The 16,124-nt window shown below is 39.5% G+C and overlaps 1 protein-coding gene across 1 annotated transcript in view; it reads right to left on the bottom strand.

The window, feature by feature from the left end:
- LOC120945734 (calcium-activated chloride channel regulator 1-like) overlaps nucleotides 1-14,752 on the bottom strand; it is a 60,103-nt gene extending 45,351 nt beyond the window's left edge. The window contains exons 1-4 of the mRNA XM_040360100.1: nucleotides 14,586-14,752; nucleotides 12,109-12,246; nucleotides 5,961-6,111; nucleotides 1,508-1,616 (exon numbers count right to left, since the gene is read on the bottom strand). Coding sequence (XP_040216034.1) covers nucleotides 1,508-1,616; nucleotides 5,961-6,111; nucleotides 12,109-12,246; nucleotides 14,586-14,741 — 554 coding nt within the window. The 5' untranslated portion in view covers nucleotides 14,742-14,752. The remainder of the gene's footprint in view (nucleotides 1-1,507; nucleotides 1,617-5,960; nucleotides 6,112-12,108; nucleotides 12,247-14,585) is intronic.
- Between the last annotated feature and the right edge of the window lie 1,372 nt (nucleotides 14,753-16,124).

Consider the following 16,124-nt stretch of genomic DNA (forward strand, 5'->3'; position numbering starts at 1 on the left):
GTGTCCTGGAACAGAGGGGCTGGAGAAGTGATTGGAATGCATGTCCGGTTAAGTTCTTCACCATGGACTATGAGCAGGAGAAGGTCAGTGAGTGAAACACAGTGGATATCTGGAGAAGGCATGTCAGCGGAGCCTGGTTCAAGGTCAGAGAAGAGACTGTGGTGTTTTGTGTCAAATCGATGTGGCCTGTAGGCACAGGATTTGCAAGTTGGGCTAGCTGGGATCAGTAGTCCACCATTGGTTTCCACTGCTGTCAATCAAATCCAGTGACACAGGAGTGGGTGGCAGGGCCGAGCCCCGGTGTCTGTGTCAATAGACGCAGCAGCGGGACTCGGGAGCAAGCCTGCATTGGTTGTGTCCCCAGGGAAAGCGGCTTTCCGTGGGGGCACCTGATGAAGAGGAGGGGCCAGCGGTGCCCGGCTGCTTTGTGCAAAACGATTCCACAGAGCAGGTAAGTATAGACATTTTTTTACGTCGGCCGAATGGCACGGCTGGGCACAAGCACGTATATATACGTCCTGTACTTGTACCCAGCCGTGGGACGCGGGCGCGCTCCCGCGACCCGGTCCGAAGCTCTGGGACCGGGACCGCGGGTCCCGCGGACCCGATTGCCGCTCGAGTGCGGCGATCGCTCCCCGGAGCTGAAGGGCTTCCCCGTGCTTCACTGTGGCGGCGTATCGTTCGCGTCATTCCCTTTATAGGGAAGACACGATCGATGACGTCACACCTACAGCCACACCCCCTACAGTTGTAAACACTCACACAGTGAACCCTAACTCCTACAGCGCCCCCTGTGGTTAACTCCCAAACTGCAACTGTCATTTTCACAATAAAGAATGCAATTTAAATGCATTTTTTGCTGTGAAAATGACAATGGTCCCAAAAATGTGTCAAAATTGTCCGAAGTGTCCGCCATAATGTCGCAGTCACGAAAAAAATCGCTGATCGCCGCCATTAGTAGTAAAAAAAAAAAAAAAAAATGCAATAAAACTATCCCCTATTTTGTAAACGCTATAAATTTTGCGCAAACCAACCGATAAACGATTATTGTGATTTTTTTTACCAAAAATAGGTAGAAGAATACGTATCGGCCTAAATTGAGGAAAAAAAAATATTATATATGTTTTTGGGGGATATTTATTATAGCAAAAAGTAAAAAATATTGCATTTTTTTCAAAATTGTCGCTCTATTTTTGTTTATAGCGCAAAAAATAAAAACCGCCGAGGTGATCAAATACCACCAAAAGAAAGCTCTCTTTGTGGGGAAAAAAGGACGCCAATTTTGTTTGGGAGCCACGTCGCACGACCGCGCAATTGTCTGTTAAAGCGACGCAGTCCCGAACTGTAAAAACACCTTTGGTCTTTAGCCAGCATATTGGTCCGAGGCTTAAGTGGTTAAGGATATCAAACATTTATCAAACCCCTAGGTTTACCCTAAAAATATACACTGTGTGAGCATGCAGACAAATATATGGTGATTATATATTTGATGTATTGGATATCGTACCTTGTAGCTTCTATTGTAAGACCACTTGAAATGTAGAAGGGAACATCATTGTTGTATTCATCATAGACACCCCATCTTAAATGAGCCCATTCATGGACAAACACTCTTCCTGAAAACACAAGGGAATAGTGTTAATGTAGCGTCATCAGAGCTTTTTTTCTCAGAAAATAGGTGCAGGAACTCAACCACGACCCTGTTCAGATTTCAAAAACAGTAGAAGGGTCTTAAAGAGACATTAAATACCAGAATTGCATTACATACAGAGTGCAGAGTTCAGGGGGTTACACACAGAGTGCAGAGCTGTCACTTGTAAACACAGAAACCAGACTTCTGTGTTTACAAGTAATTGTAGTGAGCGGGCACCAAAGGGTCTGAGCCAAAGGTGGTGGAACTGAGTTCCCCCAAGTTCCCCAAGAAAAAAAGCCCTGAGCGTCATTATTTAGAATTTACAGAAAAACATGGAAACTACTATTTCAGGGTGCCCATAACCATTTTTATCTTTGTAAACACAAAAAGAAAAATCCCTTAATGGACTTTAAAGTCACTGGCGTAGTAAACTGTTGAAAAAAAAAATATATAATGTATTAAACATAATACAAAAAATGTACAATAAAATATATTGGAATGATTACAGTAGCTATACAAAATCACCACACAGATTACACTTTGGAATTCTTTCTTCTGGGGTGCTACAAGAAGGTCAATCGTGTATTTACAATAAAGTGGTATATAAATATACAAACCAACAAGCCAAAGTTAACATTGTCAACAAGTACTGGAATATGTTGTCCTTTGACTCCATATTAGGACAATTTGTTTATGATTGTCCTCTCTTTACATTAAAGAGGGCACCGTCAATCAGAGACAAGCTCATTGCCAGTGAATATAAGAGTGAAGCTAGAAAAGACCCGTGCAAATATAAAGGCACATGTGCAGAGCCTGCAATTATTGTAAATACATGCTTATTCAAAGGAATCTTATTCTCCCTAATGGTCAAACATCCCGTCCTAGGCACTTTGCCAATTGTAGAACCATCTGAGTTGCTTACATGCTATGCTGCGATTGTGGCTGTTTTTATATTGGCAAGACAAAACTTGAATTCTGTAGACGAGCATATAAGCACATAAGAAGTATGCAAAGCAATAACTATGATTTGCCTTCGGGTAGACATGCTAAAATTGTACATGGAGTCAAATTTCCACAAATTAAGTTTCTTATATTAGATTGTATATCCACCCTGAGCTCCAGAGGAGGAGACTGGAACAAGATCCTCCTCCAAATGGAGCTGCGCTGGATACACAATCTTAAAGCTACATCTCTGCCAGGCCTCAATGAGGCCACATGTTTCAAAAGCTTTTGTGAGGGATTTTCCTCAGGATGAATGGAGAAATAAAATATAGTGCATCCATTTGCATTCCTAGGTCCTTTATATGCATCCCCATTTAAGTAATTTGGGTCAATTTATAAGTGATTAACTAACAATTTTTGAGCACCAATATTGTATTGGAATTGTACTGTATGTATATTCATAATGTTAGTCCTGTTAATTGCTCTAAAATACTTAATTATATATATATATATATATATATATATATATATATATATATATATATATGTGTGTGTGTGTGTGTGTGTGTGTTGTATATTAATCCTGTCCTGTGATTTATGGCTAATCCTGATCAGTGTTCCCCTGTGTTTTCTCTACTTCTTTTTTTTTTTTTTTTTCAGTTCTAAAACTTACTACTGGAGGGCTGGAGCTTTTTTGTTTCATGCCCCCCTGTGGTTGGATCTGTTCATAGTGACCAAATATAGTGAATGTATGAAATTTACTGACTCATGCCGGCTGACCTGGGGATGGACCGGATTTTCTAACCGCTGCGGCTTTTTATGGGGACTACAGACGTTTTTTCCTATTTCATCTGGTCTCCATATTACTACTTCAGTGGACATCCGCAGCCCGCTGGAGTAGCTTTCTGTGTCGGTGGGCCACGTGCGCAATGACGTCATTCTGTCGTGCATGCACGGCCGGGATGGGGACGTGCACGTGTGGCTCAGGAAGCCAGCACAGATGCACACTTGGTCTCTCTTCCCCCCTCCCTCTCAGGCACAGCTGAAGCAATTCGGCGAGGCCTGTAATTGGAGGGGGAGGTATACTATAGGCGTCCTTGGAGTCATGGCTGACATTCACCTTTCGGTTTGGATGCCAGGACGTGTCTTTATGGGCAAGGTATGATGTATTATTCGAGTGCCCCCCCCCCACCCCTGTTCTGTCTCATTGATAATGCGGGCTCAGTTCGGGGGGTATGTACTGCACTTTATGCATATCTGTGAGCCAAATGATCTATTTGTTGATAATATCACCTGCCCAATATTGATCTATTAGGTAATAAATAAATAAGGATTTTCAGGCTTATATAAGATTGATTTACAAAAAGTTTAAATAATTGAATCTATTAACTAGTAACATGTTAATATAAACTTAGATTTTTGGCAATGATACACACAGTGTAAACCAGGCATCTATGCAAATGTACATTGATTTTTTCAATTATTTTCTTCATTAACATATACATGGAATATATGTTACCCAGTTTATTTTTTTAGATTAATTAATATATCTGTATTCTGTAGTATTATTTAAATAAAACTATATGATTGATGAACAGAATACAAAGAAATATATATAAAAAAAATGATAGGAATCTAGATGTTTAAGACATCAGTTTATATATTTATATGACTAACCCACTGCTATGCATTTATAACTCTTTTAGCATACACCATCCTTATATCTTCTTATCACCCCTGTACCATCAGCCTGTCCTTATTTGGCACAGGTAGGATGCATTATCTATATAAATAAATAGTTATAGCACTTATTCTAATCCAATCAAGTTTCAATTAAGCTTATTGTGTGCTATATATTTTATCAACTTTACCTGCAGAGTGATGCATTCCTTTTTGGCTTCAGCATTCCTAGCTGTCCCTTGGCCCCTGTTTTCATTGGTGACACCACTACAATATATGTGAGTTTGTTTAAATACATTTAATGCAGATATACTATATCGTATTATTGATTGCTATATGATAACCTTTATGATCTTTTGAAACCACTATATTGTAGATACACGATTGACCTTCTCATAACACCCCTGAAGAAAGAGTTACTCGATACTCTGAAACGCGTCGGCTGAACCCAGAGGATTCCAAAGTGTAATCTGTGTGGTGATTTTGTATAGTTACTGTAATCATTCCAATATATTTTATTGTACATTTTTTGTATTATGTTTAATAAATTATATATTTTTTTCAACAACTACTAATGCTAATGCTTAAAGTGAAAAAATAAAAGTGTAATATAGGGGGTGTCTATAGTATGCCTGTAAAGTGGCATTTTGTCCCCTTGTTTAGAGCAGCACCTGCAGCAAAATTTTATTTTGAAAGGAAAAAAAGGAATTTAAAAATAATCGCGGCAGTAATGAATTGTCGGGTCTCGGCAATACAGATAAAAGTAATTGAAAAAAACAGCATGGGTTCTCCCCTAAAGTTCATTACCAGGCCTTTTTGGTGAGGTATGAATATTAAGGGGAGCCATGAACCAAAATTTAAAAAAAAATTGCGTGGGGGTCCCCCCAAATTCCATACCAGGCCCTTTAGGTCTGTTATGGATATTAAAAAGGAACCCTGCACCAAATAAAAAAAAATGGTTGTAAACGCTCACATATACCCGGTGAAGTAACTTGCCTCAGGTGATACACAGAGACAAAACAAATCCTCCTACATAAATTGTACCTGTTAATCTGCAACCAATTTTTTTCTACAGCCATGTAAAGGGCAGAATTTATGCAGCTTATCTCAGCTTTAAGAAAGCAGAGGGGTGGGGAGCTGAAGTTACATTTGTCAGAGCTCAGTGAGAGCTGACTGTAGGAAAAGGACACACACCCCCCTTTACACAGCACCCAGGAACATAGCTGAGGCTGGCAATCACAGGCTGTGTATAAAATATACGAGTTTCACATTTTGAATTGAATTACTGAAATAAATTTACTTTTTCATGATATTTAAATTTTATGAGATTCACCTGTATGTATGGAACAGGAATTCTGAAGTTACCCTCCACAGAGCTCAGTGAGAGCTAAATGGAGGGAATGGACACATCACCCTTCGCACAGCACACAGGAACAGAGCTAAGGCTGTCAATCACAGGCTGTGTATTTACTTCCAGGTCACTTTTGTCTCTTGGTTTCAGGAAAACATGTCAGAAGTGACTCATGCAGATAGCAGAGGATGGAGGCAGCAGATAGAAATGATACTTAGTGCTCTGGATTGAGACAAGTACACACTATATGCATATGCTTTGTTCATATTCCATGTTTACAACCACTTCAATGAAATAAAGTTTCTCAGTGCACAGCAAATACATGTGATAGATAAATTAATATTGGACTGTTACCTCGTGGGCCATATACATTGATCGAGCTCACATCTACTAAGAACTCAGGAGTGAGGTGAATGTATTGGCCTTGTTCACCACATTGTCCATACTGTAAGGTGTATGGGTCATATCCATAATTCACATGTGGTGATGCGATGATAATATCTGCCTAATGATAAAGAGACAATAGATATATTAAAAAGTTACATTCTGCATAGCTGTGAAATGTAAAGAGGCTTTGCCCTATTTAAAACTTACCCCTGACCTAAATATACCTATTCTCACTACACTTCCCTATCACTTGGCTGCTCCAGCAGGACGATTGAAAAATACCTGTACCTGATGCTTCCAGGTAAGGGAGTGCATGTGACATCCTCCTATGATGCTTTGCTGAGGCCTGAGTGGCCAATAGTCAGGCCTAAACACTGTCACATGAGGAAGGTGATGACATCATCAACATGGTGAATCATCCAAGATGGAGATTACATAGGGTTAGGTCTGCAGAGGAAAGAAGCAGCAGGGAAGCATGGGAAGGGTAAATAGTAGTGGGTTGGATTGATAGACTTTTCAAAGGAAAAAGCTTTGTCTGCAAGATGCTCAAGCAGAGCCGTTAAGGTGATGAACTGGGTAGAGAAACGTATGACATTTACAAACACATTGTTTACTTGTTTAGTGAAATGTCATTAAGCAGAACTGTTATTTATAAAGCTTTTCTATAAGGTAGCAAACATGAGTGATTTAAAGCAGAATATATGCTTTTGCAGACTAAAGTTGTTCAAGTCAGATACCTAATTCTCTGGGGTCAGTTGTAGCAAGGGTCAAGCAAAAGAAAAATGTGCTATGTTGGTGATTCTCTGAAGCAAAGTCAATTACCTGCTCCAGCAGACATATTTTCTACTCAATGGCACATAAGTACTTTTAAATAATAGCCCAAACGGCTTTTTATTAGTTTATGAAGTGCAGTGTGCCTAGAAGCCAAACTTCTCATGCACAAAAGAACACAGTCTCCTTCCCACTCCCTTTGAGGAAGTAATATTCTTAGTTACTTTCCTGAGAATGTACAAACAAGTTGGCCACACTCCAATGACATCAGCTTTCACATTTTATTATTCCAGGACTAATTCACAGGCCAATCCCCACTGACACATTTTGACCAAAGGAGCTTAATCATAGAGATCTCTTGACCTCTCTTTGATTAACCACTTCCAGAAAAACAACATACCCATTTTGAGGAAGTGGTTGTACCAGGGTGAAGGCCCCATCGCCACTCCGCTCGCAAGCAACCAGTCAGCTAGTCCCGAACAAAGCGGGAATCAGCTTTGATCGGGTCTCAGATGTAGTAACCCTGAAGTGAAGTCACAACGTCATTTCCCGTTTATTCGGCTGCCCACGGCGCCGATTTACAAAAATCTTTGAGACCCCAGATCCCTCCAAAAAGAGAAAAAGCCTCCCAGGATGTTTATTAGCCTCTTTCAAATTTATTTCCCATTGGGATGCACTGGTTAATGCCCTTATTTAAAATGCTCTTAAAGCATACCCATTTTTCCTCTGTGTTCTTTGGGCCAGATTCACAGCGGAGATACGACGGAGTATCTCAGATACTCCGTCGTATCTCTCAGAGTATCTATGCGACTGATTCATAGAATCAGTTACGCATAGATAGCCCTTAGATCCAACAGGTGTAATTGTTTTACACTGTCGGATCTTAGGATGCAATACCGCGGCCGCCGCTGGGTGGAGTTCACGTCGTATTCCAGTGTCGGGTATGCAAATTAGTAGTTACGGCGATCCACGACGGTTTTTCGCGTTCGCTACATCGCTGCTAGTCTAGTTTCCCGTCGCAAAGTTAGTAGTCATTTTAGGTGCCCTAACTTTACACAGCACACGTATGTGCTGTATAAAGTATGGCCGTCGTTCCTGCGTCGAAATTGAATTTTTTTTTCTTCTTGCGTAAGACGTCCGGGAATACGAAAGTACGCTACACACTTCGCCGTTCGAAAAAATGACGTCACTTCGCGCAAAGCACGGCAGGAATTTCAAAACGGAGCATGCGCAGTAGGTCCGGCGTGGGAGCGCGCCTAATTTAAATGGCACACGCCCCGGCGTAAGTTTTCACGCAAGTGCTTGGTGAATCAGGCACTTGCGATGAAAACTTGCGGCGGTGTAACGTATCTACGATACGTTATGCCGCCGCAGTTCTTTGTGAATCTGGCACTTTGTTCCTAAGATTTTATCACAATTATTATCTTCTAGCAAGGATCATAGTTTAGGGAAGTTGGCTCATTTAAAATTCAGTGTCTTTGTTTTCCCCTATGTTTCCTATTTGTGTGATTCATACTAAAACGAATTGACCTGTGATCGCTGTTTCCTAAATTGCCCTGTGTTTCGACATCCGTGATCAGGTCTGTATTGTTGGTAATCAGTAGGTCTAGTAACGATTTGTTCTAGTTGGTGCATTTACCATCTGACTCATGAAATTGTCCTGCAAGGTATTTAGGAACTGGGGAGCCTTAGATGAATGCACGGCTCCTTCCACCCAGTCTATGTCTGGATAATTAAAATCCCCCATTATAATTGACACTTTCCATTCTTGCTGCTGATCCAAATTGTGTTAGTAGGTCTGCCTCCACCTTCTCTTTCTGGTTAGGGGGCCTATAGCATACTCCCAGTATTACTTTCCCCTTAGTTTCCTCTCTTTTTAGCTTTACCCATAAGGATTCCACCTCCTCCCTTGCTCCCTTAGTGATGTAATCTCTCACATTCACTTGTACATCATTTTTTATATACAGGCATACCCCTCCCCCTTTTTTACCCTTTCTATCCCTGCTACCCTTGAATGGTTGCCCAGGTCACGCTGCAATGATGGGCACTGACGAGGCTGCATTGATAGGCACAGGTGAGCCTGCATTGCTGGGCACTGGTGATGCTGTGCTGAGGGTCACTGATAAAGTTGTTGTTAATATTTATTTTTTTAACTTAATTCTGCATAAAACATTTAAGTGTCATTTCATGAGATAATTTATGAGGGCGTTGTTTAGGGCCCGGGCAGGGTAGGGGTTGGATAGGGCAACTAGTAGCGGGTAACCCTTGAGGCCTGTCTAGTAGCTCAGGACTTCAATTTTGAGCTATATATAAATACACTGCTCCAAAAAAATTAAATTAACACTTTGAAAACATATCAGATCTCAATGGGCAAAAATCTCATGCTGGATATCTATACTGATATGGACTGGGTAATGTGTTAGGAATGAAAGGATGGCACATCATTTGATGGAAATGAAAATTATCCACCTACAGACCCTTGAAGACACCACGAAAATCAAAGTGAAAAATGTATGCAGCAAGCTAGTCCATTTTGGTGAAATTTCATTGCAACAACTCAAAATGGTCCTCAGTAGTTTGTATGGCCCTCAAGTGCTTGACAACATCAGGGCATGCTCCTAATGAGACAACAGATTGTGTCCTGGGGTATTTCCTCCCAGATCTGGACCAGAGCATCACTGAGCTCCTGAACAGACTGAGGTGCAACCTGGCGGCACCAGATGGACCGAAACATAATTTCCTAGAGGTGTTCTTTTGGATTTAGGTCAGGTGAGCGTTGGGGCTATTCAATGGTATCAATTTCTTCATCCTCCAGGAACTGGCTGCATGCTCTTGCGTAGGGTCTGACAATGGGTCCAAGGATTTCATCCCGATACCGAATGTCAGGGTGCCATTGTGTAGCCTGTAGAGGTCTGTGCGTCCCTCCATGGATATGCCTCCCCAGACCATCACTGACCCACCACCAAACCGGTCATGCTGAACGATGTTACAGGCAGCATAAAGTTCTCCGCGGCTTCTCCAGACCCTTTCATGTCTGTCACATATGCTCAGGGTGAACTTGCTCTCATCTGTAAAAAGCATGGGGCACCAGTGGCGGACCTGCCAATTCTGGTGTTCAATGGAAAATGCCAATCAGGCTCCACAGTTTCCGGCAGTGAGCACAGACATTCACAAATCAGTGGCCTGCTGGAGGTCATTTTGTAGGGCTCTGGCAGTGTTCATCCTGTTCCTGTGTTCCTGTGCAACCTTTATAGGGTCCAAGTATCGCCTTGTGCTACCAGTAGTGACACTAACCCTAGCCAAATGCAAAACTAGTGAAAAACAGTCAGAAAAGATGAGTAGGGAAAAAAATTGTCAGACACCTCCACCTGAAAAAACATTCCTGTTTTGGAGGTTGTCTCATTGTTGCCCATCTAGTGCACCTGTTGTTAATTTCAATTAACAGCAAAGCATCTGAAACTGATCAATAACCTCCTCTGTATACACCCCTCCCCCTCTGCTACTTAACAGACCAGATCAAAATCCCAGGAGTTCTGATTCAAAAGTGTTCCTTTAATTTTTTTGAGCAGTGTGTATGTGTATATATATATATATATATATATATATATATATATATATATATATATATATATATATATATATATATATATAGATATATATTATAGAAGAAATGTTGACGGTGGAATGCACACGATCCAGTTGTAGCAGTGCAAGCAATCAGACCCTTCCACAGGTCATATATAGAAAAAACAATCAGATGAGATTGCTGCACTTAAAATTTATTTTGAAAAATTTAAATTCCATTCAGTGTCAAATGCATGACGGTTTTGGGCTATACAATGTGTTTTGTTGTTTTGTTGTTTTTTTCTCAGCGCATATTGAATGTGATAGGAAAAGTGATAGCACCTGATGACCCATGACTTCATATATGCCTATATGTTTCTTTGCATTGGTTGATTTTTCCTATTGGTACAAAATGATTCATTGATTATTTGATCCCACAGGAGATAGGAGTGTATAAATATGCTTGTAAAAACCATTATCATTGCATATGTTTTGCTCTGAAGAAGGGCGATATTTGTATAGCCCGAAACCGTCATGCATTTTTAAATACATTTTAAGTGCAGCAATCCCATCTGATAATTTTATATATATATATATATATATATATATATATATATATATATATATATATATATATATATATATATATATATGTATATATATTGTATATAAATGATTGGGGGTTCTAAGTAATTTTCTAGCAAAAAAATACTGATTTTAACTTGTAAGCGACATGTGTCAGAAATAGGCTTGGTCCTTAAAGTGGAGGTTCATCCGAAAAACGTTTTTTTTTTACATTAGAGCCAGCACAGTAAGGACATTTCATTTCGGCATGTTTTTTTTTTCTCTGCACTTACCTTTATATTCTGATTTTGTCCAGGGCTTCCGCGTTCTGATGTCTCCGGGACTGGGCGTTCCTATCCCAGCCTCAGGGTTCCGATGACTGCGGGACTGGGAGTTCCTATCCTTCCGTTCGATGATTGACGGCTTGTGAAACAGGTGACCTGTCGCACAACGCGCGTCACCAGATTTCCGGAAATTGCCGAGCTGCGAGTCGGCACTATACGGCGCCTGCGCCCGCCGTGTAGAGCTGACTGCGCAGGCGCCGTATAGTGCCGACTCGCAGCTCCGCTATTTCCTGACATCTGGTGACGCGCGTTGTGCGACAGGTCACCTGTTTCACAAGCCATCAATCATCGAACAGAAGGACAGGAACGCCCAGTCCTGCAGTCATCGGAACCCGGAAGCCCTGGACAACATCAGGATATAAAGGTATGTACAGAGGAAAAAAAAACACCGAAATGTAATGTCCTTACTATGCTGGCTCTGATAGATGTAATTTAAAAAAAAAAATTGGGTTAAGCCCCCTTTTGGGTCAAATGTGTCAGGGGGGCTTGGTCTAGATGAACTCTTCTGTGATTTAGTCCTGGAATAATAAACCTACGTGAAGGTTGATATCATAGGAGTGCAGCCGACTTGTTTGTTCATTTCATGTAGGGAGCATTGATGAGCTCCTACACATGAAACCATAGAGATGGGTGGATTGTGGACTTTGAGCAGGAGTTTCCTTTGGTAACTGAAATGATCTCTTGTTTGGACAATGATTTTTCACAGAGAACATTTTGGAGACCTTTTTTTTTTAAAGCAGTAAGTAATGCCAATGGGTACAGCCAACAGAAAATACTGTAAATGAAGCACTCTCTTACAAGCTTACTAAATTTACAAATGTATGCATAACAATTTCATCTGTGATAAAACCAAAACATTTGTAATTTCTTACCTTATCATATGTTTCTGTTCTTACTTTTGCATAACTTCCCTTTTGCCATGTCAATGGTATTAGAATTTTTACACTCCGAATGAACAGCCTATTTTGTGTTGCTCTGAATAAATAACTTGACGCTTCTTTAACCATACTCTTGAGAAAAAAAAACACATATATTATTGTCAATGGAAATAAAATCCCACAGTGCAAACTAGTATTTAGATATTATATTTATATAGAGTGAAGAATGAGTTGCTAGATATTTTAAAATGCCACTTGAGGTGGTTTATTGCTGTAATTTTCCAAATACATTTTATCAATACACTAGATCTGTGATGACACTTTTAATTATAAATGGACTATGAACAGGTGTTTTATTTTTTTTAAAGATTATCCAAACCAAATAGATGAAATGATCCACATTTCCACCAATAAAACAAAGAATACTGATTGCCCAATATTAAGCTCAGTTAGTCATGGTGGTTTTAAAAAAAAATTATGTTTAAGGGTCACAGAGGGTTGTGTTTATTACAATGAAATTTACTCCTAACACTTTGAACCCAGAGAACACTGGTACATATAAATCTGGACTGAATGTCTATTTATTTAGCTATAAAATTTGATAACATTGGAATTCTAGATAAAAAGTCCACCTGTGATGCCAAGGCTGATGTGCTTAGAAACTAAGGGCCATAAAGAGGCAATTTGACTGGGTGAGGACAAACAATTAGGCTACTCAGCAATCTTGTGTCTTCCTTACATATGTTTATACTTTTATAAATTGTAATCTATTGGATTATATCAGTAACAAAAGACCTTCTATGGTCTTTTGTGATGCAACAGTATTCACCACAGATCAATTAGTAATTGATAAAAAGATCCAAACTGGTTGAAGTACCTGTGATTCAGAGATCTGCAACAGTTTAGTCAATTGACAAATATGTTTTCCACCTTATAAACACAGCCATTACTCTGTGCATATTACCAATTCTCCTCATCATTTTCCCTGGCAGTGATTCTTGGCACCAGTTACAATAATCAAATTCTCCAGTCTGACACATTTCAGAGTAGTGGTGAAACTACCAGGGTCACAAAGGCGACCTTGCGACTGGGCCTTTGTGTTCCACCACCACGGGGGCCCCAATACGGCAGGAAGGTGGGTATACATTTGAATAGAATATAATATATATTAGAAAATAAATGAAAGGAATAGAAATTAAATAACAATACAATATAATGGAATATAAAGAATATAACCATCTTCCAAAATTGGAATTTCGGTTAAAATAACATTTTGAATAGAATTTTAATGGATTTTGAATTGCAAATGATTTGAATTTGACAAATTTGGTCCAATTAAGTTCAATTTGACTGAATTTGGAAAATTCTAATTGATTCCAATTCGGATAAATAATGTGAATTCCAAAAACGAGTTAAACTAATTTAATAAAGCGAATTTATGAAAATAACAAATCGAAACAAAACACATTTTTTAGTTCTACACATGTCTAGCCCCAGGACCGATGAAAAGGGACCTCGGACTGTTTCAGATGCTGTATTTTACAATTTATCATAGCAAATTTTTGGACGAGATTGTAACAAACAGTACATTTTCCAAAACATGGGGCAACCTTTGGATGTCCAGCACCAAGCCTGTGTGTTGAAAATGTGAATTGTTTTCTTAGCAATTTGTAGAATATTTCAATTCTTTTACAGGCAAAAAAACATTTCTGTTAGAAATTTGAATTGGAATCACCATTTCTTTCTAAAGAAAACCTAATTTACAAGTAAGATAACTATATTTAGACTTTATTGTCTGTATGTCATCACAAATACTAGGTCATGTCTAAGCGAGACTTTGTTTTCTGTATTACCTGATCCTGAATGTAAAAAAAAAAACCCAGTTAAAGCAAATTTGCGAAACTTCTCCACCAATGGATAAAATAGTCACATAGAAATAAAATCGTTAGATAAAGACAGAGGAGGATGGCCCCTCAAAAGCATTATGCCTTTGCTGTGTACACTTCACTTTGCTCATTAAATATTGGAATCTTCATTCTTCTTTATAAGCAAGCAAGTAAGTCTCACTATTTAATATTTTTAATAGCTCTGAACCTGTTACACAATATAAATTCTCCTAAAACTCACTTTTATACGATTAAAAAATCATGTAGCTCAGTAATCGATTTTCATGTTGTGAACAGACATAAAAACTATTGGTCCATCCTACTTTACAGGTTGGTACTATTTTTTAAATAAAATATGATATAGTTAAGCATCATTTTTAATTGTGTTTCATATGTGTACATGATTTTCCATGATCAAAGTTAAGCAAATATGAGGAATGAAAATTTTTTTAAAAAAGTTTCTAATACTAAATATATGCTAATAACCATTTAAAAAAAATATAAATTATACATGATAGAATTATAGATAGATAGACAGATAGATGCCAATACTACAAAGCCACTTTATTCAGAAAGTTAGGTTACCTTTATATTGTCAATAATTTTTGCATCTTCAGGGACTACAGGATTAATTGCAAAGACAATATCTTCATAGCCTCCATTGGTAAGTTTTACCATGGAGCCACTTCCGAAGGAAAGTGTCTGAGATAGTAAAAGCAAAAATAAAACTCTGCATGTCATCTTCACCAGCTACTCACAGGTTCTGCTCAAGTATGTATTTTTATAGTCTATATATACATGATGCTATTAGGCAATCTGTATGGACTTTGATACCGGATTCAGATTTTTCGTCATATCTTTTATTTCTTTGCGGTACAGAAAATGATACATTTATTACCCCTATCTAGACACAGTCAAGTGCTGTAATAAGGAAATAGCAAAGGTAATACAAGAAATTATGATTATTTCAATAATTGTTAAAAAATAAAGATTTATCTGTTTTAAGTAAGCCATTAGAATACATCTAAACCTACTTTTAGTAAGAATAGGGAAGGGTTATGAACACTGTTTGATTTATTCATTGATGTCTATGTTCTGTTTGGCAGATTCATCCTCTATATTTGACCTGGTGACCATTGGCCCAGATTCAGTAAGCAATTGCGCCTGCGTAACCATAGTTACGCAGCGCAATTGCTGACTTGCGCCGGCGTAACGAGTTCTCCTGATTCAGAGAACTCGTTACGCCGACTGCAGCCTAAAATCTGCGTGGCATAAGGCTCTTATGCCACGCAGATTTTAGGCTGCATTCTTGCGATGACCGCTAGGGGGCGTTCCCATTGTGGTCAGCGTATAGTATGCAAATTGCATACTTACGCCGATTCACAATGTTGCGCGCCCCCTGCGTACGCAAGTTACGTCGTTTCCGTACGGCGTGTTTAGCGTAAGGCTGCCCCTTCTAATAGCAGGGGCAGCCAATGCTAAACTATATCCGGCGTTCCCGCGGCGCGACGTTCGAATTTTACGTTGCTTGCGTAAGTGAATCGTAAATGGCGCTGGACGCCATTCACGTTCACTTTGAAGCAAATGACGTCCTTGCGACGTCATTTGCCGCAATGTACGTCGGGAAAGTTTCCCGACGGAGCATGCGCTCTACGTTCGGCGCGAGAGCGCACCTAATTTAAATGATTCCCGTCCCCAGCGGGATCATTTACATTGCGCACGCTTACGCCGGGCAATTTTGCAGGCGCGCCCTCGCAATTTACGGAGCTACTGCTTCGTGTATCAAGGGGAGCGCAAAATATTTGCGGGGGTGCAGGGCAAAATCGTTGCCCTGCGCCTCCGCAAATAGAGCGCAATTCTTTCTGAATCCGGGCCACTGTCTCTAGGACTGGAATTAAGGGTAACAACTATTTAGGTGCTGATTTTGCTCACTTTAGAGAGGTTTCCTCTCACCTCCTTATGTATCTAGAGGACAGAAAGTGAAGGTATTGGTGCACAGATGGGTAAAAGGGTCTTTTTCTACTCTATCCAAAGCCCAAATATATATATATATATACTGTATATGGCTTTAGATATTATTTAATGTTATAACTGTAGACAGATGGCAAAAATCTAGTTCCAACG

Source organism: Rana temporaria, chromosome 7 (assembly GCF_905171775.1).
Source record: "Rana temporaria chromosome 7, aRanTem1.1, whole genome shotgun sequence".
Taxonomy (NCBI): Eukaryota; Metazoa; Chordata; class Amphibia; order Anura; family Ranidae; genus Rana; species Rana temporaria.